General features: G+C 39.6%; 1 protein-coding gene and 1 non-coding gene across 9 annotated transcripts in view; one reads left to right on the top strand and one right to left on the bottom strand.

Moving 5' to 3' along the window:
* Positions 1–21384, top strand: part of PPP2R2A (protein phosphatase 2 regulatory subunit Balpha) — an 85829-nt gene that overhangs the window by 57080 nt on the left and 7365 nt on the right. For 5 of the 8 annotated variants that reach the window (XM_070067915.1, XM_070067917.1, XM_070067916.1 and 2 more), the window contains 4 exons: positions 11799–11964; positions 18483–18595; positions 19869–20046; positions 21180–21344. In XM_070067915.1, coding sequence (XP_069924016.1) covers positions 11799–11964; positions 18483–18595; positions 19869–20046; positions 21180–21344 — 622 coding nt within the window. The remainder of the gene's footprint in view (positions 1–11798; positions 11965–18482; positions 18596–19868; positions 20047–21179; positions 21345–21384) is intronic. The other 3 variants (XM_070067918.1, XM_070067920.1, XM_070067921.1) reach the window with 1 other exon arrangement.
* Positions 85–192, bottom strand: LOC127490423 (U6 spliceosomal RNA). The gene has a single exon (XR_007918379.1). It is a non-coding gene; the product is annotated as a U6 spliceosomal RNA (small nuclear RNA).

Raw genomic sequence — 21384 nt, 5'->3', positions numbered from 1 at the left:
TTTCCTTTTTTTTTTTTAACAGTTTGACGGTGATGGTAGTAGTTTCATTTTATTCATTTTTTATAATAAGGGTATAACCTTTATAAAAATACAGAACACTTCATGAATTTTGGCATCATCCTTGCACAAGGGGCCATACTGATCTTACTTCTATTGTTCCAGTTTCAGTATATGTGTTTCTGAAGTGAGCACAAAAGGCAGTATTTTTATATGGCACATGCTGTGTGTCTGTGTGTGTGTTTTGGGGTTTCCCCTTCTCTTTTAGTAGCATGTAAAATCTAGAGTAAATAGGCATGCCTTCTTTGTTTTTTTGTTTGCTTGTTTTTTTTACAGTTAATATGGGATGCCAGCACTGGAGGCAGAGGATTTACCCGCTATGCCACAACACAGGTCCCTTTTTTTTTTTTTTTAAGGCCTATTTATTTATTTGAAAGGCAGAGTTAGAGAGAGGCAGAGAGAGAAAGAGAGTTCTTCCATCCACTGGTTCACTCCCCAGATGGCTGCAACAACCAAAATTGCACCAATCCGAAGCCAGTAGCCAGGATCTTCTTTCAGGTATCCCACGTGCGTGCATGGGCCCAAGGACTTGGGCCATATTGTACTGCTTTCCCAGGCCAAAGAAGAGAGCTGGATCGGAAGTGGAGCAGCCAGGAGTGGAACCGGCACCCATATGTGGGCAGCTTTACCTGCTGTACATGATAGCACCAGCCCAGTTTAACTAGGTCTTTAAGCCAGATTCTCTTTGTAATTACATAGTGGTTTTTTGGTTAAGAAATTGTGATTGCCATTCTAAAGTACATCTTGTTTAGTATGTAATAGGCACTTGGTGAGTGAGCCTTAACTTATTAAATATGTTAAATCTTAAAAAACCCAAAGGATTCCGTGACCGTCATCAAGATTTCTTTTATGTTTTTATTTATTTCGTTGAGTGATTTGTATTTTGCTTTATTCTGTAAAGTTCCTCTTGTTTCCTGAATGCCTCGATAGTAGTTAACCAGATATGATTCTGTTTTGTGGCATTACTGCCACTGTGATTGAATGGCCATTTAAGACTTTATATGCTACCTTTTTAAAAAAAGATATATTTATTTATTTGAAAGTTACAGAGAGAGAGATGTCTTCCATCTGCTGTTTTACTCCCATCTAGTTTACTTCCATCTGCTGCTTTACTGCAGTGGCCAGGACTGGGCCAGCCTGAAGCCAGGAGCTTCATCAGGTCTCCCACATGGATAGCTGGGGCCCAAATACTTGAGCCATCGTTTGCTTCTTTTCCTAGGCCATTAGCAGTGAGCTAGATCTGAAATAGAGCAGCCAGAACCCAAACCAGTGTCCATACAGGATGTCATTGTCACAAGTGGTGGATTTACCTGCCGTGACAAAACACCAACCCCTAAATACTACTTTTCTACTCTGAAATGTAAATCAAATGATTGCATATAATATATACAAATACAAGATCATTAATAAACAGTAACTTACAGTAACATTCTAGTCAGAACCTTAAATGTATATTCATTTATTCTGTTGTTACTTGATCAAATCAAAATACATACAGTATTCTTAATTTTTTGTAATTTTGCTATGGAGCAAAGTATTTCCTACATTTTTACAATTTCATTTAAGGAAGAGGGAAGTTAGTAAAAGTGCCCTGCAGGGGGCATGGAATGCAAAGACATTATGGTAAAAAATGACCTGCATGAAAGATCTCTCTTGAGATCCCAATGGAAAGAAGGGACCATCAAAGGAAATACCTTTCTCTGAAGGGAGGAGAGAACTTCCACATTGATTATGGCCCTGTCTAAATAAAGTTGGAGTTTGTGAACTCAAGAGGCTTCCATAGCCTTGGCAGTTCACTACAAGAGCCTTAGGTGATTACTGATGTCATAAATAAGAGTGTCAGTTGTTAAATCAACAACAGGAGTCACTGTGCACTTGATCCCCGTGTAGGACCTCTGTCCTTAATGAGTTCTGCTATGAGAATTAACGGTAAAATTAGTCTTCAAACAGTACTTTATTCTATGTGAGTCTGTGTGGGTGCAAGCTGTTGAAATCTTTACTTGGTATAGAGTTGATCTTCTGTATATAGAGATAATTAAAAATGAATCTTAAGAATGGGATGGGAGAGGGAGTATGAGGTGGAACAGGAGTGAGGGTAAGAAGGCGGGTATAGGGGGAAAACCACTATAATCCAAAAGCTGTACTTATGAGATTTATATTTATTAAATAAAAGCTTTCTTTAAAAAAAAAAAAAAAAAGCACTGCAGGAGCTGGTGCTGTGGCGCGGTGGGTTAAAGCCCTGGCCTGAAGTGCTTGCATTCCATATGGACACTGGTTCTAGTCCTGGCTGCACCTCTTCCGATCCAGCTCTCTGATATGGCATGGGAAAGCAATAGAAGATGGCCCAAGTCCTTGGGCCATGCATCTGCATGGGAGACCCGGAAGAAGCTCCTGGTTCCTGGCTTTGGATTGGCACAGCTTCAGCCGTTGCAGCCATTTGGGAAGTGAACCAGCAGATGGAAGACCCCTCTCTCTGTCTCTACCTCTCTCTATAACGCTGCCTTTTAAATAAATGAATCTTGAAAAAAATGCACTGGAGTTATTTATATTTAGAAGTAGCTGTTCTGGGGCCAGTGCTGTGGCGCAGTAGGTTAATCCTCCCTGTTGTGCCGGCATCCTATATGGACACTGGTTCTAGTCCCAGCTGCTGCACTTCTGATCCAGCTCTCTGCTGTGGCCTGGGAAAGCAGTAGAAGATAACCCAAGCACTTGGGCCCCTGCACCCGTGCAGGAGACCGGAAGAAGATCCTGGCTTCTGGCTATGGATTGGCTCAGCTCTGTTTGTTGCGGCCAACTGGGGAGTGAACCAGCAGATGGAAGATCTTTCTCTTATTCTCATTGTCTGTAACTCTTACCTCTCAAATAAATAAATAAAATCTTAAAAAAGTAGCTGTTCTGAACAACAAATAAATAACAGCAAATGAAACTCTTTCTGAAGCTAATTTGTTCTTAATTATATTTACTGAATACAGTAAAAACATAATTTCAACAAAGAATATAATAAAAATTCAGATCATCCCATCACAGGACTAAAGACCATTTTGTTTATGTGAGAGTATATTTTCTCAGGATGTTTCCCCCCTCTAAATTAGAATCATATTGTACTTTGTAACTTTTTTACAAATAACTTTTATGCCAATTCTGTTGATATTACCTAAGACAGAAAAATTGCCTCTCAGTCAGGCAGTTGAAGAAATTGTTGTGGGAAAGTGTGTCCCCGGCTGGATTTATTCCAAGTTCTTTTTTCCATGTTTAATGAGAAGAAATCGGGAGACAAAGTACAGGAATGGGAGTAGGAGTTACTTAAAGACATTGAAGATACAGTGCACATTGGAAGGTGAATGTAGACAGCCTCATGGGGAGAAAAATGCAGTATGAGTAGGATTGCCTGCACCCCAGTTTAGTTGCCCTTTCATTGGGGTAAGAGGTACTCTAATTGAATATAATTGGGGTAAGAGGTACTCTAATTGAATATAAACAGAGTGGAATTTGGGCGGGGTTCACTGCACATGATGAACTTTGCAAGGTTTTCATAGAGTCTTCAGGGAGTCAATGCATGTGTTTATGGTCCTCATGCAGGAGGAAGCATAGGTGGTAAAGTGGTATGTGGGTGTGCTGAATTGGGGCATAAGTGGGTGGAGGCTTTTTTTTTTTTGAAATACAGGTACAGAAAGAGAGGTATTCCATCCACTAGTTCACTCCCCAGATGGCCGCAAACAGCCAGAGCTGCGCCAATCCAAAGCCAGGAGCCAGGAGTTTCTTCTGGTCTCCCACATGGGTGCAGGGGCCCAAGGACTTGGGCCATCTTCTACTGCTATACCAGCCATAGCAGAGAGCTGGATCGGAAGAGGAGCAACCAGGACTAGAACCAGTGCCCATATGGGATGCTGGCGCTTCAGGCTGGGACTTTAACTCACTGTGCCACAGCGACAGCCCCGCCCCCCCCCCCCCCTTTGTTGTTTCAAGATTTATTTATTTGAAAGAGTTAGCGACAATGACAGAGATATTTCATTTGCTGATTGACTCACCAAATGGCTCCCCAGTAAAGCCAGGAGCCTTAACTCCATCTGGGTCTCCCATGTGGGATATCATCTTCCATTGCCTTCCCAGGTCCTTTATCAGGGAGCTGAATTGGAAGTGAAGCAGGCAGGATGCCAGTGTCACAGGTGGTGGCTTAACACACCAACCTCTGGGGTAATTTTATAGTGGCCACTTGAGGGGTGAACCAATGGAAAAGGGAGGACTTTTCTCTCTGTCTTTCTCTCTCTCTCTCTAACTCTGCCTGTCAAAAAAAATTTTTTTTAAAAATACTGCATACGATTCTATAGGATTTCATCTCAGTTCAGTGAGGAAAAAACATTTTTGCTTTGTTTTGTTCACTAATGGATATTAACGGTTATATATGCATTCACTGACCATTTTAATTCTCTGTATATATAGCCTTTGGCATATTTCAAGTGGGTGGTCAGACTCGAATGATTTTTAAGAACTTTGTACAAATGGAAGACATGAGCTTGAGATGTAGTTTTAATATTCTCTCCAGTTTTTATTTTGAACCTTCAAATATTCTTTGTACTATTTAGTCAGATCTGTCAGTTTTTCTCTGCTCTTATTTTTATACTTAAAGCATTTTGACTTCAAAATTGTATATTATTAAGAATCTGGCTGCTCTGAATAACTCACAAGTAAAATCATGGCAATGTTTGTTCTGACTGACATCACAAAACATAATGTCCTTTAGGTTCATCCATGTTGTAGAATGTGACAGGATTTCCTTTTAAAATATAGATAATCATTATATAGATATGCCATATTTTGTTGATCCATTTACCCATCATAGACATTGGGGTTGCTTCTACATTTTGGTTCTTGAAAATAGCTGCTGTACACTTGTGTGTACAAGTATCTCTGAAGTCCTGCTTTCAGTTTTTTGGGATAATATCCGAAATGGAATTGCTAGATCGTATTATGGTTATATTTTTAATTATTTTTTAAAGATTTGTTTGTTTATTTGAGAGGCAGAGTTACAGAGAGAGGGAGAGACAGAGACAGCCGAAGCCAGGAGCTTCTTCTGGGTCTCCCACACAGGGACAGGGGCCCAAGTACTTGAGCCATTTCTCACTGCTTTCCCAGGTCATCATTAGGGGTCGGGATTGGAACTGGAGCAGCCAGGACTTTGGAACCAGCGCCCATATGGGGTGCTGGCCATGGTGGAGGCTTAACCTACTACATATGCCACAATTCCTACCCCTATATTTTTAATTTTTTTGAGGATACTTGATAATTTATACTATAGTGCCTGTATGGTTTGCATGTTGTATTTTTTTAAATGTTTAAATATATATAGAAAAATGCAGAAGGTACCAGCAAATAATTACAAACATGTAGAATAAAAAAACAAGTTCCTACCATCCCCAAGCCCTTCTCTTTCTCCTCCTTCCTGTTAGGAGCCTGTGTTTCAATTTGGCTAATAATGGTTTTAGAAATTTTATTAAATGGCATCATACAGTAAGTGTTTTTGTGTCTTAGTAGTATATAGATACAATTTGATCATTTTCATTGATATATTATTATGTAGTACTACTTTGCCACTATGTATCCATGCTGTTGTAGAAGGCAAACATTTTGGTTGTTTCAGATTGTGGCTTTTAATAATACTTTTAATGTAGAAGCAACCCCAATGTCTATGATGGGTAAATGGATCAACAAAATATGGCATATCTATATAATGATTATCTATATTTTAAAAGGAAATCCTGTCACATTCTACAACATGGATGAACCTAAAGGACATTATGTTTTGTGATGTCAGAACAAACATTATACTGTTTATAATCAAATACTGTTTATAATAATACTGTTATAGGGTCTGGTGCTGTGGCTTAGCAGGTAAAGCTTCCCTCTGCAGTGCTGGAATCCTATATGGGCACCAGTTTGAGTCCCAGCTGTTCCACTTCCGTTCCAGCTCTCTGCTGTGGCCTGGGAAAGCAATGCAAGATGGCCCAAGTCCTTGAGCCCTTGCACCCATTTGAGAGACCTGGAAGAAGCTCCTGGCTCCTGGCTTCGGATTGGCACAGCTCTGGCCATTGGGGCCATCTTGAGAGTGAACCAGCAGATGGAGGTTCTCTCTCTCTCTCTCTCTCTCTCTCTCTCTCTGCCTCTGCCTCTGCCTCTGCCTCTGCCTCTCTGTAACTCTGCCTTTCAAATAAATAAATCTTTTAAAAAAATAATAGTACTGCTATGAACATTCTTGATCATAATTTTATTTTGTGCACATAATCATGGATGCAATTATTGTATCCTGAGGTAGACATTCAGTTTTAGTAAATACCACAGTAAAAAAAAATGAATTTTGTAAATATTTATTCTCATGGACAGTATAATGAATTATATTACTGTTTCACATATTATTGCTAGTACTTTGTGTTAAAAGTATTTATCAACTTCAAGTATTTTGGGGGAATGAGTGAATTTTTTAAAAGATTTATTTTTTAAAGACACAGTTACGACAGAGTGGGTGGTAAACAGAGATCTTCTGTCCACTGGTTCATTCCCCAGATGGCTGCAGTGGCTGGAGCTGGGCCGATCAGGAGCCAGGAGCCAGGAGCTGCTTTTTGGGTCTCCCACAAGGGTGCAGGGGCCCAAGCACTTGGGTCATCTTCAACTGCTTTCCAAGGCACATTAGCAGGCTGCTCTGGAAGCAGTGCATCCAAGACTCAAACAAGTACCTTTATGGGACACCAGCACTGCAGACAGCAGCTTTGCCCACTACACCATAGCACCAGCTCCATGAGTAAATCTTACTATGACTTAATTTGTATTTTCTTGATTAAGGTTGAGCTTCTTTTGTTGTTGATTGGCTGTTTGCATATTGTCTTTTGTGAAGTTCCTAATAAAATCCCCTACAATTTTCCCTCTGGGTTGTCATTTTCCTTGTTGTTTTGTAGAGTTTCTTTACACTTCTTGCATTAATAAACAAAAATTTGGTTACACAGGTGGGAAATGTCTTCCATTCTTTGAAATACTTTTTAAACAGGAGGGTGTTTCCATTATTCTTTAGAATATCACTGCCTAATACAGTAGGAGACCCTAGTTCTATATGGTTATTTAGAGTTAAATTAATTAAAGGTAAGTAAAATTATAAATTCCCTTGCTTCATCACAGTAACCACATTCTAGGTGCTTACTATGTGGTTAGTAGCAACCCTATTGGAAAATAAAGATAGATTATGTCCATAATTGCAGAAAAGTTCCACTGGACAGTGTTGTCCTAGAACCTCATTATTGTAACTTCACATTTATATCTCTGATTGACCTGCAGTTGATTTACATGAGTGGTTTAAGGTAGAAGTTAAGCTTTATTTTATTTTGTATGATTAGCCCATGGACCTATCATTTAGTGAAAGGACTATCCTTTCCCCTTGGCACAGCATGGCTAGTGTCCAGTGTTGTCATAATTCAGGGCTATTTTTATACCATCTATTCAGTTTCATTGATATGTTTATCCTTTTGCCAGTACTACTCTCTGTCTTCATTACTTTGCTTTAAGATTTGGATGTGATATAGAATCCTTATGGATTCTGTTTGCATCTGTTTTGAACATGTAAAAATCTAATTTTGTACACAGTGATTTTGATATATGTTAGGTGTGTCCGTGTTTATTTCAGAGCTGAATTCTTGCTTCTTCAGGTTTACTTTAGGTTTAATTAATTTATTTTAAAGGCATAGAAACAGACAAACAGACTTCTATATGCTGTGGTTTATTTCTGGGCCAGGCTGAGGACAGGAGCCAGGAACTCAGTCTACATCTCCCACCTAGGTTGTAGGGACCTAACTAATTGAGCTGTCATTTGATGCTTGCCAGGGTGTGCATCAGCAGCAAGCTGAATTCAGGAGTGGTACCTGGACTCAAATCCAGGTACTCTGATATGGGATGTGAGCATCTCAAATAGCACTTTTTTTTTTTTTTTATGATTTATTTATTTAGGCCAGCGCCGTGGTTCAATAGGCTAATCCTCTGCCTGCAGCGCCAGCACACGGGGTTCTAGAGCTGGGCCGATCTGAAGCCAGAAGCCAGGAGTTTCCTCTAGATCTCCCACACTGGTACAGGGGTTCAAGCACTTGGATCATTGTACACTAGCTTCCCAGGCTGTAGCAGAGAACTGGATTGGAAGTGGGGCAGCTTGGTCTTGAACCAGCGCCCATATGGGATACTAGCACTGCAGGCAGCAGCTTTACCCTCTACATCTCAGCACCAGCCCCTCCCCCGCATTGGCATCTTAACCATTAGTTCAGACCAGATCCCCCCGCCGCCCCCCCCCCGCCATTAAGTCATTTTGTTGTTACTATTTATTTAAGTCTTTATTGGATGTCTGTAATGTGCCAAACACTGTTTCAGGTGTTGTAGATAAAACACTTCTCAATTTATTACAAAAAATTTTATGTAAATAGATTGTATGATGGAAGAAAATATATTCTCATGGTGGTTATAAAGACAAGCTGAGAAAAAGAGAAGAAAAACGGCAAGAAAACCCAAGTAGGAAGCACTAAAAAAGGTGTCAGAATCCTTTTATAAGTATAGGAGAGTTTCTAAAACAAAAACAAAGCCTTCTGGGCCAGCGCCGTGGCTCACTTGGTTAGTCCTCTGTCTATGGCACCGCCATCCCATTTGGGTGAAAGGTTCTAGTCCCGGCTGTTCCTCTTCCAGTCCAGCTCTCTGCTGTGGCCTGGGAGGGCAGTCAGTGGAAAATGGCCCAAGTGCTGGGGCCCCTGCACCCGGGTGGGAGACCAGGAGGAAGCACCTGGCTCCCGGCTTCGGATTGGTGCAGCGCTGGCCGTAGCAGGCATTTGGGGAGTGAACCAACGCAAGGAAGACCTTTTTCTCTGTCTCTCTGTCTCTGTCTCTTTCTCTCTCTCTCTCTCACTCACTGTTTATAACTCTACTTGTCAAATAAATATAAAAAAGAAAAGCCTTCTTTGACTTCAATTCTCATTTGAGTGACACAGTGTTGAAGGCATGGAATTCTCAGACTTGGCCACACACTTCCTGCAGAGAGAACTGTGCTGTCTTGTTTGTTATTATGTGACTGCTCCTCCCCAAGTTTGAGGAAGGTCCCACTGCCAGCTCACAGCTCAGCTCTCTGCAGCCCACTGTGGTTTACCACTCACATGTATTTGTTTTCTGTTAGTACTACTGTTGTCTCATGCCATTCTTTGTCCCATGGGTTTGTCTTTAAAAATTTCTTTAAAATTTGTCTTTAAAAATTTCTTTAAAATTTCAGTGAGATTTCAGGAGGGAGGGATGCTAATGCTTGTGTTCAATCCTGCATCTTTAACTTTTTAAGCCTAATTCTCCTAGTCATGCTTTTTCTCCCTGATGCAAGGAGATGGCACTTCTTGAAGTGCAATGAGACTGCTAAGACAACTCCATGATTGTGTTTTCAGATCTTGTAATAGATCATATGTGGACCGTGTTCTTGAGCATGATGTTCATGTTCTGTTGGAGGAAGTATTTTCATAGTTTTGTGCTTTTCCATGTTAATCATTAAATATGAGTTGAGTGAGTAGCCTGTCCTTGGCTCTTTATATTGCTTAACTAAATTGTATGGACCTTAATTTCTACTTTTAACTAAAGTTTTACATAGATAGTTATTTGAAGGCGGGGAATCTGTGTTAAGTCTGTACGCTCTAGGACTTAGTATACCATGAGTACTGAAGACTCTTGTTTAAACTTTAAATGAAAAGCCAAAGTTTAAAATCTGTCATTGCTACTAAAAATTAAACTGTTGTTTGATGCATTGTCTTTGTCTTGATATAATGATGAACCTGTGAGGCTGAATAATTTTAGGTAGAATATTTATGATATTTGTTCTAAAGTGAAATTTGAGTTATATATACATTTAATGTGTCAAAGTATCTAATTTGATATATGAATATAGTAAGAACAAGGATCAGAATTTGACTTCATTTCCTGCACTTCCCTGTTCTTTTGTATACTCTGCATTTTTAACATTGGCATACACACTAATAGGTGATACTGGTATCTGAGGGTTCGGATATAAATAAATAAATAATCCAGATCACAAGCTACTAGAAAAATTATGTACATACAAGATGATGCAGTTAAATTTCTTTTGATTTGGAGGAACATGATGGTCTGCTGTTATCAAGTAATTCTGGTACTTAAAAGAATTGACTGTGATACCCAATTGTACGTTTTTATTTAAACTACTTTTTTGTATATTCTTTTTTAACTAGACTTTTAATGCTTTTGATTTAGGTGTTTTAATTGTGTGATGATAGATCAGAGGGTGAAATTCTAAACATGATTTCAACTCTCACTTTTGCTGAGGTATTGTTAACTGAAATAGTTAACTAGTAATTTGTTTATGCCATAGCTTAAATAATATTTTTGGAAACAAGTCATCATCAGGTGTAATACTCAGAACAAGGGTGATTAGGGAGGGCAAGCAGTTGTTGATGAAGGTACGTGAGGATACTCTTGGGTAATGTTGAATGTGGACTTTATCAGATCTGGGTAACAGTGACTTTGGAGTGGGAGTAGGGGTCAAATGGAGTCATTTCATTCACCTGTTGTGAGAGTTTTTCATCAGTAAAATAATCAAAAGGCATTTTGAAAAGGAGAGAACTCTCTGTCCTCTCTCTCTCTCTCTACCTATCAAATAAAAAAAAGGGGGGGAGAGGAAAACATTGTCTTAAGTGATAGATTGGAAATTGACCTCCTAAAATGGGCAAAAAAAAAAAAAAAAAGTTTGCCTCAGCCAGCTGTTTCTGAGCAAACTTCTTTAATCTTTACTTTTTAAAAGAACTTCCTTATTATGCACACTTGAACTCAAAAATTTTTTTAATCTGTGTGCCTATACTATTTACTATGTATTATAAATTGACCAGGTTTATCCATATTCTCTTTAAAATTTATTTAGTTTATTTGGAAGACAGAGAGACAAGAAGGAGCGCTCTCATCTGCCAGTTCACTCCTCTAATGCCTGCAACAGCCAGGGCTGTGCCAAGCCAAACTCAGGAACTCTTTTGGATTTCCCATGTGGATGGCAGGGTCTCAAGTAGTTGAGCTGTCACCCGGGATGTGCATTAGCAGACAGCTGGGATGGAGATTGGCGCTGGTATTAAAATCCAAGTACTCTGATATGAGATGGAGACACCAGGAGCTGCAGCTTAACTGATGAAGCAAACACCCATCTTAGATCCATATTTAATATTTTTTTAGTGAATAAAGTTTATTTATTGCTTTATTTCAACCTCCCTCCCTTCAAACTTTCTTATTTCTTGAAAACTTTTTTATTATTCATTTGGAAGGCAATTAGAGAGAGGGAGAGACAGAGATTTTTCATCCCACTAGTTCACTCCCCAAATGGCCACAATGGCCAGGGCTGTCCCAGACTGAAGCCAGGAGCCAGTAGCTTCCTCCAGTTCTCCCCATGGGGCCCAAGCACTTGGGCCATCTTGAGCTGTTTTCCCAGGTACATTAGTGGGAGAGCTGGATTGAAAGTGGAGCAGCAGTGTGATGCAGGCATCACATAGATTGTTTTTTTACCCGCTATACCACAGTGTCTGCTCCTCCTTGAAAACCTTTAAAGATAAATAATCTAATTATATGTAAAGGGCCCCTAATAGGCTGCCAGAGTTCACAGGGTTAATTGATCACATTTGGTTTCTCTGAAATATTTCTCAACAGTGGTCCAAATATGTTTGTTTCCATTTTAGAACAAAATCCAGTCTCATAGCAGAGGAGAATACAATGTTTACAGCACCTTCCAGAGCCATGAACCAGAGTTTGACTACTTGAAAAGTTTAGAAATAGAAGAAAAGATCAACAAAATTAGGTGGTTACCCCAGAAAAATGCTGCTCAGTTTCTATTGTCTACCAATGGTAAGTGTACATTTTCTCCTTTCATGTACCAACTATGTACACATTTCCTATTGGGAATATTCTCCTCTTTTCAAAGAGCAATTAGTTAGCCATCTCTGTGAACAGACATCATTAGGAAAGTTTTTTTCCCCTTGTACAAAATGTGAATTCTTTCATTCTCACATGCAGTTTTTAGAATTCCAATACTAGGCCGGCGCCGCGAATCCTCCGCCTGTGGTGCTGGCACACCAGGTTCTAGTCCCGGTCGGAGCGCCGGATTCTGTCCTGGTTGCCCCTCTTCCAGGCCAGCTCTCTGCTATGGCCCGGGAATGCAGTGAAGGATGGTCCAAGTCCTTGGGCCCTGCGCCCCATGGGAAACCAGGAGAAGCATCTGGCTCCTGGCTTCGGATCAGTGCGGTGCGCCGGCCGAAGCGGCCATTGAGGGGTGAACCAACGGCAAAAGGATGACCTTTCTCTCTCACTATCCACTCTTCTTGTCCAAAAAAAAAAAAAAAAATATTCCAATACCAGTTTTTGTTGAGCACATGTTTACTTTGTAATGAAAAGGATGAGCTATTCCGTCACTGGATTTAGATTCTGTTTGTTACTTTCAGCCTGATAGCATTGGGTGGATTCCTAACACTTGGTTGAATTTTCTTCATTAGCAAACTGATGATAGTAATGTCTGTCGTATAGTAGTATTCAGAGTATTGAATATGGCAGTTCTTTGCGTAAAATGCTCAATAAATGTTAATTTCTTTTCCTCTTTTTTAAGTGTACTGAACCTCTACAGAGAGTATTTCAAATGGTAAATATAAAATACTCTGTCAAAGTAAGGTTTCCCATTCCAGGATAGTCTCCAATAGAACACTCTTCATTCTTCCCTCCAACCCTCCTACCCTTCCCTTTTAAGATTTATTTGACAAGCACAGTGAGAGAGAAGTTGACTGAAATCTTCCATTCACTGGTTCTCTCTTCAAATGGCTGGGGGGGTCAGGGCTGATTAAGACTGAAGCCAGGAGTCTGGAACTCCATCTTGGTCTCTCATTTGGGTGGCAGGGGCCCCAATCCTCCACTGCCTTCCCAGGCACGTTACCAGGGAGCTGGATTGAAGCAGAGCAGCCAGAACTCAAACTGACACTAGAAACGAAACACCAATGTCATAGACCACAGCTAACCTGCTGCCCTACAAATACCAACTCCCAAACTCTTAGTTCTTGATCCTCATTAGCATATTACCCTCTTGCGGCAAGCCATTTGTGTAGAGGAAAGTTCTCATATTGTTTTACTTGTCCAGGGAAAGTTATTAAGTGGAGATTAGAATGGTAAGAGTTGGATGGTTTCTTTTGGTTCTTCTGATTCTTTTTTTTTTTTTCCTGCTGTATGTTGTCAGGACCTGGTTTACCTTTGGGACCTCAGTTCTAAAGAGAAACGTTAAGAGAGATTTAGGGCTTACTTGAGATGCTGTGTAGTGATGGTCTGTACAGATTTAGATTGAAACTTTTTGAAGCTGACACAAGGGTTGGGGAGAAACATCTGATATTATCTCATCCCCTTACTATTAATAAGACAATTCCAGGGGCTGGCACTGTAATGCAGCATGTTGAACTGCTGCGTGCAGCACTTGCATCTCACATGGGCACCAATTCAAGTCCTGGCTTCCCCACTTCCGACTAGCTCTCTGCTAATGCACCTGGAAAGAAGCAGAATATGGCACAAGTGCTTGGGCCCCTACCACCCATGTTGGAGACCTCTCCTGGATTTGGCATGGCCCAACCCTGGCTGTTGCAGCCATTTGGGGAGTGAACCAACAGATGGAAAATCAGTCAATCTCTCTCTCTCTCTCTCTCTCTCTCTCTCTCTCCCTCTCCCTCTCCCTCCCTCCCTCCCTCCCTCCCTCCCTTCCTCCCTCTCCCCTTTTAAATAAAATGAATCTTTAAAAAAAAAAAGGAATTACAACTTTACTATTTGCAAAATATGCACTAGGATGCACTAGGGTGACTTCTGGGGTGATATGGTAAAAGATACCGAGTACTCCATCATTCAGCTTATGCCTCGTAGTCACTATGTTCAGTTCCTATAAATGCAGTCTACAGAATACCACTCCGATACCATATGTATTTTTCTCTTAGGAGAGGTGCCAGTGTTTCTGATCGCCAAAGTTCTTTCCAACCAGCACTTGAAATGTGTAACCCTTGCCTCTTTTTTTTTTTTTTTTTTACATAAACTGCATTCCCCTCTCTCTTCCTTTCTTAAAAAAAAAAAAATACACTGAACTATATAACTCATTAAAGTCTGAAATTCACAGCATCATGGATGGGTGAACTGTGTGTGTTTCTGTCATTTAGTGGCTTCTAATCTTGGTTCAGGTTTAATTTATACAGAAAACTAAGTTAAATTCAAACAGCACTCAGTTATTTTCTTTGTTATTAAATAATACATAATTGTGCCATTTATATAATTTCTAGTTTTAGAAGTAGATGTCCCTGGGATGAATAATGTTAATATATTTCAGGTAATTAGAATATTTGTTCCTAATGATTGTGACAGATCATTTTTATAGGCTAAATTGTCTTTTTATAAGGGAACTTTTTTTTTTAAAGATTTATTTATTTATTTGAAAGAGTTACACAGAGAGAGAAGGAGAGGCAGAGAGAGAGAGGTCTTCCATCCGTTGGTTCATTCCCCAATTGGCTACAACGGCTGGAGCTGCGCCGATCGAAAGCCAGGAGCCAGGAGCTTCCTCCAGGTCTCCCATGTGGGGGTGTAGGGGTCCAAGGACTTGGGCCATCTTCCACTGCTTTCCCAGGGCATAACAGAGAGCTGGATTGGAAGAGGAGCAGCCAGTATGCAAACTGGCGCCCATGTGGGATGCCAGCACTGCAGGTGGCTTTTTTTTGGGGGGGGGGGTGCAGGAAGAGTGGACAGAGAGAAAGGTCTTCCTTTACCTTTGGTTCACCTTCCAATGGCTGCTGCGGCTGGCGCGTCGCGCTGATCCGAAGCCAGGAGCCACGTACTTCTCCTGGTCTCCCATGCGGGTGCAGGGCCCAAGCACTTGGGCCATCTTCCACTGCACTCCCAGGCCATAGCAGAGAGCTGGCCTGGAAGAGGGGCAACCGGGAAAGACTACGGCGCCCTGACCGGGACTAGAACCCAGTGTGCCGGCACTGCGATTAGCCTGTTGAGCCGTGGCGCCGGCCAAGGTGGCGGCTTTATCTGCTGCACCACAGCACCAGCCCCAAAGGGGGACTTTTTTTTAAGATGTAGACTGAAGTACAGAGAATGATAATGAAGTTGCATGTGCCAGTCACCAAATTTCAGCAGTTCTTAGTTCATGGCCAGTTTCTTTCTCAGGTACTTCTTTCCCTCCGCAGTGTGCTGAGGCTCAGCATGGATTAAATCTTATCTTCAGTTCTGTTTATATCCATGAGATTCTTCCTTGGAGCCTTCTACATGTTCCTCTGGCAACTTCGTATCACCAGAAATAAAACACAACTAACAAGGGAATGTGTTTGTGTGCATGCTAATCAGTGCTTAAAAATAGGCCCCAGAATGAAAACCTGGGAATTTTATGGATGATTGTGTTTGAGTATGATGAAAAAGAGGAAAGGATAGGAGGAATAGGATTTAAGCTGTATCTGAAAGCTTTTTGTAAAAACAGCAATTTGAGAAAAACATCAAAAAAATCTGTTAAATCTGAGTAACATCTTCTGTTATCTTGTGTAGTTTTCTCTGTGATGACCCTAGCATTATACAATAGTACTCTCCTCTCCCCCCACTCAGAAGTAATGATACCCATAAAAAAAGATTAGAGTCTGCGACTTTGGAAGAATGTTTTAAAATGGTACCAAACTTTGTAGATTTGACCATTTTCACTTACTTTCTTCTTTTAAGATTTATTTATTTATTGAAAGGCAGAGTTACAGAGAGGCATAGGCAGAGAGGTCTTCCATCTGCTGGTTCACTCCCCAAATGGCCGCAATAGCCGGAGCTGTGCTGATCCAAAGCCAGGAGCCTGGGTTCTGGGTTTCCCTGTGGGTGCAGGGGCCCAAGCACTTGGGCCATCTTCTACTGCTTTCCCAGGCCATAGCAGAGAGCTGGATCAGAAGTGGAGTAGCCAGGACTGGAACTGGCGCCAAATGGGATGCTAGTACTACAGGCAGCAGCTTTACCTGCTACACCACAGTGCCGGCCCCTTTATTTTTTTCTTTACACTAACTTCCGGTGATCATTATAAACTACAGCTTCTCAGATTTTTTTATTCAAATTTTTTTATTATGTGACTTCATAGTCACATTTTTTACATCATCAGTTCTGAAATGTTTTTATTCTTTTTAATCTTTTGCCTTTCTCTGGATTTTTGCTAATTCATCCACATTAAAAAAAAATGTCAAACTAACCTGTTGACCGTGAGTTCTGAATACATGAATATTACAGTTTCTTAATAAATTGTTGGTTTTAGCAGCTTGTTGATAAAATAGTTGTTTAGGTCTTATGTAAATCTGCATTCCCACAAGAGAGACTTTGGTAACATTGTTTTCTCTGTTACAACTTTATGCTGGAGTCAGAAAGACAAAGGAACATGTGGACTTGTGGAACACTTGAGCTGAGCTATTAGTGTTGAAAATACAGGGAAATAGCACAGAGCAACAAGTTTGGAAGGAAGAGATCTCATTGAGAGTCTAATAATCCCTTGCCCTGAAAAGTGTATATATGAGGCTGGCGCTGTGGTGTACCGGGTAAGGCCACCGCCTATAGTGCCAGCATCCCATATGGGCATTGGTTTGGGTCCCAGCTGTTCCACTTCTGATCCGGCTCTCTGCTGTGGCCTGGGAAAGCAGTGGAAGATGCCCTAAGCCCTAGGGCCCCTGCATCCACATGGGAGACCTGCAGGAAGCTCCTAGCTCCTGGCTTCAAATCGGCGCAGCTCCGGCCATTGTGGCCAACTGGGGAGTGAACCAGCAGATGGAAGACCCCCCCCCCCTTCCCTCCTTCCCTCCCTCCATCCCTCTGTCCCTGCCTCTGCCTCTGCCTCTCCTCTCTCTCTATGTAACTCTGACTTTCAAATAAATAAACCATAAAAACAGTATATATTTACATAGTCTTGTGTACAATTTTATGTACTTTGATTATTTTCATTTACCTCGTCCTAAGGACCAAAAGCTTCAGGTTAAAACAAAACAAAACAGAAAACCTCTGTAGAACATAAGGATTTCGAAATTTTTGTCATTTATTAAATTACTAATTTGTTTCTAATCTGCCTTGTCTTCAAGGTACTGCACTGAAATGATGTACTGTCATCGTACTTCTGTATCCTATGTTTATACTCTTGAAAAAAGTCTTTATCCTCCTGAGCCTCAAAATTTATCAAAATATTTTGTTTTTGGTTTAATGTGTTTTAATGTCCAATTTTTCAGGAATTTAAAAAAGAGTTCTTCCAGCATTACACTATTAGGAACCTCAAACTAAAATTGTCTTATTTGAAAGTTTGGTCACAATTTGAAATATTGTGATTTATTTATCTAATCCTTAATAGAAGTGATGAATTTAAACAAGACACAAAACAGCTAGGGGATGCATCACTTAACTGCTGGAATATTACACACATCATTACATAGGGTTTAGGAAAAAATAATAGATTACAAGTTGCAAGAGTTAGGAATCTTACTGGGTTTAGAGCTTCATATTTCAGAAAGGTATCCATTGAAATAACTCGTGTTCTTCTGTAAGAGAGAGATAGCCAGACATAAGGGGTCACTGGTATCTTGAGTTGCTTTGAACTACTTTATAAGATGACTAAAATTGTTAGACCTTCTTACTTGTGAAAGATTGGAATGTAATGATTTTATGTAAGATGCAATTTTAGTATCACACAGTATTAACTAAATGCATATGTGTCTAGGGTAATATAAACAATTGAATAAGCATATGTATGTAGATAAAGAAGCGAGATATGGCTGTAATTTGATTTGAGTATTACAAAGAGTACCATTAATGTTTAAATTTGTGATATCTGCACTGTATTTTTATGTGTATTTTTTTTTAAGACTTATTTATTTACTTGAAACTCAGAGTTACACAGAGAGAGAAGGAGAGACAGAGAGAGAGGTCTTCATCCGCTGGTTCACTCCTCAATTGGCTGCAATGGCCGGAGTTGCGCCGATCTGAAGCCAGGAGCCAGGAGCTTCTTCTGGGCCTCCCATGTGGGTGTAGGGACCCAAGGACTTGGGCCATCTTCCACTGCTTTCCTAGGCCATAGCATAGAGCTGGATTGGAAGTGGAGCATCTGGGACACGAACTGGCGCCCATATGGGATGCTGGCACTGCAGGCGGCAGCTTTACCTGCTATGCCACAGTGCTGGCCCCGTATTTACTTTTATTCACCCAGTAATAGGAAACTTCTAATTAAGCCAGTTAAGGAATTTTATAAGAAAATCCTTTTTGGAAAAATAATGAAAATCACGCGTTTAAAATGCCTTAAAATGTTTTTGTTCTATCATTGTTACTACTTTTTAAGAACTTTCTTTATTCTTCTCCAGATAAAACAATAAAATTATGGAAAATTAGTGAAAGGGACAAAAGACCAGAAGGGTATAACTTGAAAGAGGAAGATGGAAGATATAGAGATCCTACTACGGTTACTACACTACGAGTAAGTATATAAAAAATGGTTATAATTTTCATGAATAGTGATCTGTATTCTTATCATATAGGCTTAGATTCTGAGCAGAACCTGAATAGAAATAGAGTTAACCTACACCAACAATTCTGTAACCAGGTAGGACTTTGAATAATTCCCATTTAAATACAAAAATTGACATACATAGAGGCCCCACTGTAGCCAGGGCAGGACTAGAACTCAAAACAGAAGGCTGCTTTACACTACACACTCCCGCTCTCATAGTTGGAATGTCAGCTATTACAAGATTAAGCTTCAAGATTAATTCTATTTGGAGACCAAAAACTAGGGATGGGCCAAATTATACAATTGTAGCTAAAACTGTCCAGAATTAAATGCTATGGAATTATTTCCTATTTAGCCTTAAATTGCTGTGAACTGTAAGTACTTGTTAGCATTGTACTTCCTCAAGCAAATGATTTTGAACCAAGAAGAACTGCAAATTCTAATAGTATTGCTGCCAGTAAAAGAAGGTGAATTGTGGGACATCAGGTTAAGCTCCTTTTTGGGATGCCCATACCCCATATTGGTGTGCATGAATCAAATCTCACCTCCACTTCCTACCCAACCGCCTGCTAATTTGCACCCAGGTAGGCAGGTGATATAATTCTTGACTCCTGACTTCAACCTGGCCCAGCTCTTGCTGTTGCAGGCATTTGGAAAGTGAACCAGCAGAAACAAGATATCTATTATTTTCTCTCTGTTCTTTCAAATAAATTTAAAAAGTAAATAAACTTTAAGATAAATTGTCCAGGAGCCAGGCCGTGGTGCAGCAGCTTAAGCTGCCACCTGCAGTGCTGGCATCCCATATTGTTGCTGGTTCAAGTCCCCACTGCTCCACTTCTGGTCCAGCTTTCTGCTAATGCACCTGGGAAAAGCAGCAGAAGATGACCCAAGTATTTGGGCCCCTGCCACCCCCATGAGAGACCTAGAAGAAGCTCCTGTCACCTGTCTTCTGGCTGGCCCAGCCCTGGTTGTTGGCAGCCATTTGGGGGGAGCGAATCAGCAGATGGAAGATCACTCTCTCTCTAACTCTGCCTTTAAAAAAAAATTAAAGATATGTTCATTTTCTGCTGATTTGAACAATTTAAGGAGTCATCATCAGTTCATTTTTAAAGCTAATCTATGTAATATTGTACCATTCTTTGTCCTCTCAAAAATTACAGTAATGAAGTGTTCTGAGCCTTATGTGCTATTTGAAGCAGTGAACCTTTTGTAATTTATTTTTCATGTGTCTTATTGACAGGTGCCAGTCTTTAGGCCCATGGATCTAATGGTCGAGGCCAGTCCACGAAGAATATTTGCCAATGCTCATACATATCACATCAACTCAATTTCTATTAATAGTGATTATGAAACTTATTTATCTGCAGATGATTTGCGGATTAATCTTTGGCATCTGGAAATTACAGACAGGAGTTTTAGTATCCATTTGTTTTCTTGTTTGACGGCATACTGTGCTCATGTTGGATTTATTTTTGTCTCTTTAATGTATTTGATTGCTCCTTTGTATGGTATCTTAGTATGTACATAATTAAACACTATAGGAAAGTTATTTGATAAAGGATAAAGAGTATAATGTATTGATGTAAAAATTAAATTCATGAAATTTTAAGGAATTTGGTGATTTGGGTTTTTATAATTTAGTGTTGAAATTTTAACTAAGAGTAATATAAATTTAATTATAAAAATATTCTTAAGATTGGAAAAAATTCTTACAAAGCATGATGTAGGATAATATAAAATTGATAGAAATACTTCTTTGAACTTCATTTTTATTATTTATATTATCCTCCTGGAAATTTTCTGTCCATATACATGTTCATGATGTTAACATGTAATTGGATACATGTATATAATATATAAGTATACAAGTGCCTACAAATACTTGTTTTTTTTTTTTTAATTTCTTTAAAATTTAAAATAAATGTTAGGAACTTTTAGTAGTTAATATGTATATTTTTGAAAATTAAATTGTTATTCTACCATCAGTGTATGAAAGACTTATTTTCTTATGCCTTTGCTATGAAGCTTTTAATTTATCTGCAGATAAATTGTAGTTCATCAGAAAATTTTCTTCTTGCATTATGAGTAGATTTGAGTATCATGTTTACTAGCAATTTATATTTCTTTTTGTTCTTTTTCTAGCTTTCCCCACTGTATTTCTCTGTGTTGTGTGTATGTGTGGTTTAAGCACCTTTTGGTGTTAACTAGGTGTATTGTTTGTGATGCAGGTAGTTTCTCTTTTTTACCCTCTTGGGGTTTTTGTTTGTTTTGGGAATTCTGTTAATACTTTAAAGGCAAATTTATAAATAACTTGTGGGATTTGTATGCTACATAGCCAGAAAGATCTTTACATTCTAAAGTGATTTAAAATTTGCAGTATTTTAGAAGATTTATCACTTTAGCAGTAAATTTTTAACTCTCTCTAGGGTTTATACTCGAGTAGAATGTAATTCCAGATAATACTTGTGTCTGGATCTGTGAGCGGATTTTGAGAAATGTAAAATTACATTTGCTTTTCTAAGTGTAAATTCCTTAATAAAATGCTATCCAGATATTGTGGATATCAAACCTGCCAATATGGAAGAACTAACGGAAGTAATTACAGCAGCAGAATTCCATCCAAATAGCTGTAACACGTTTGTATACAGCAGCAGTAAAGGAACTATTCGGTTATGTGACATGAGGGCATCTGCCCTCTGTGATAGGCATTCTAAATGTAAGTATTTCACTTTTCTTTAAAACGATGACACAGTCTA

Source organism: Oryctolagus cuniculus, chromosome 2 (genome assembly GCF_964237555.1).
Source record: "Oryctolagus cuniculus chromosome 2, mOryCun1.1, whole genome shotgun sequence".
NCBI lineage: Eukaryota > Metazoa > Chordata > Mammalia > Lagomorpha > Leporidae > Oryctolagus > Oryctolagus cuniculus.
Note: the sequence above shows the minus strand (reverse complement) of the source record. Positions and strands in the feature narration are given on the sequence as shown.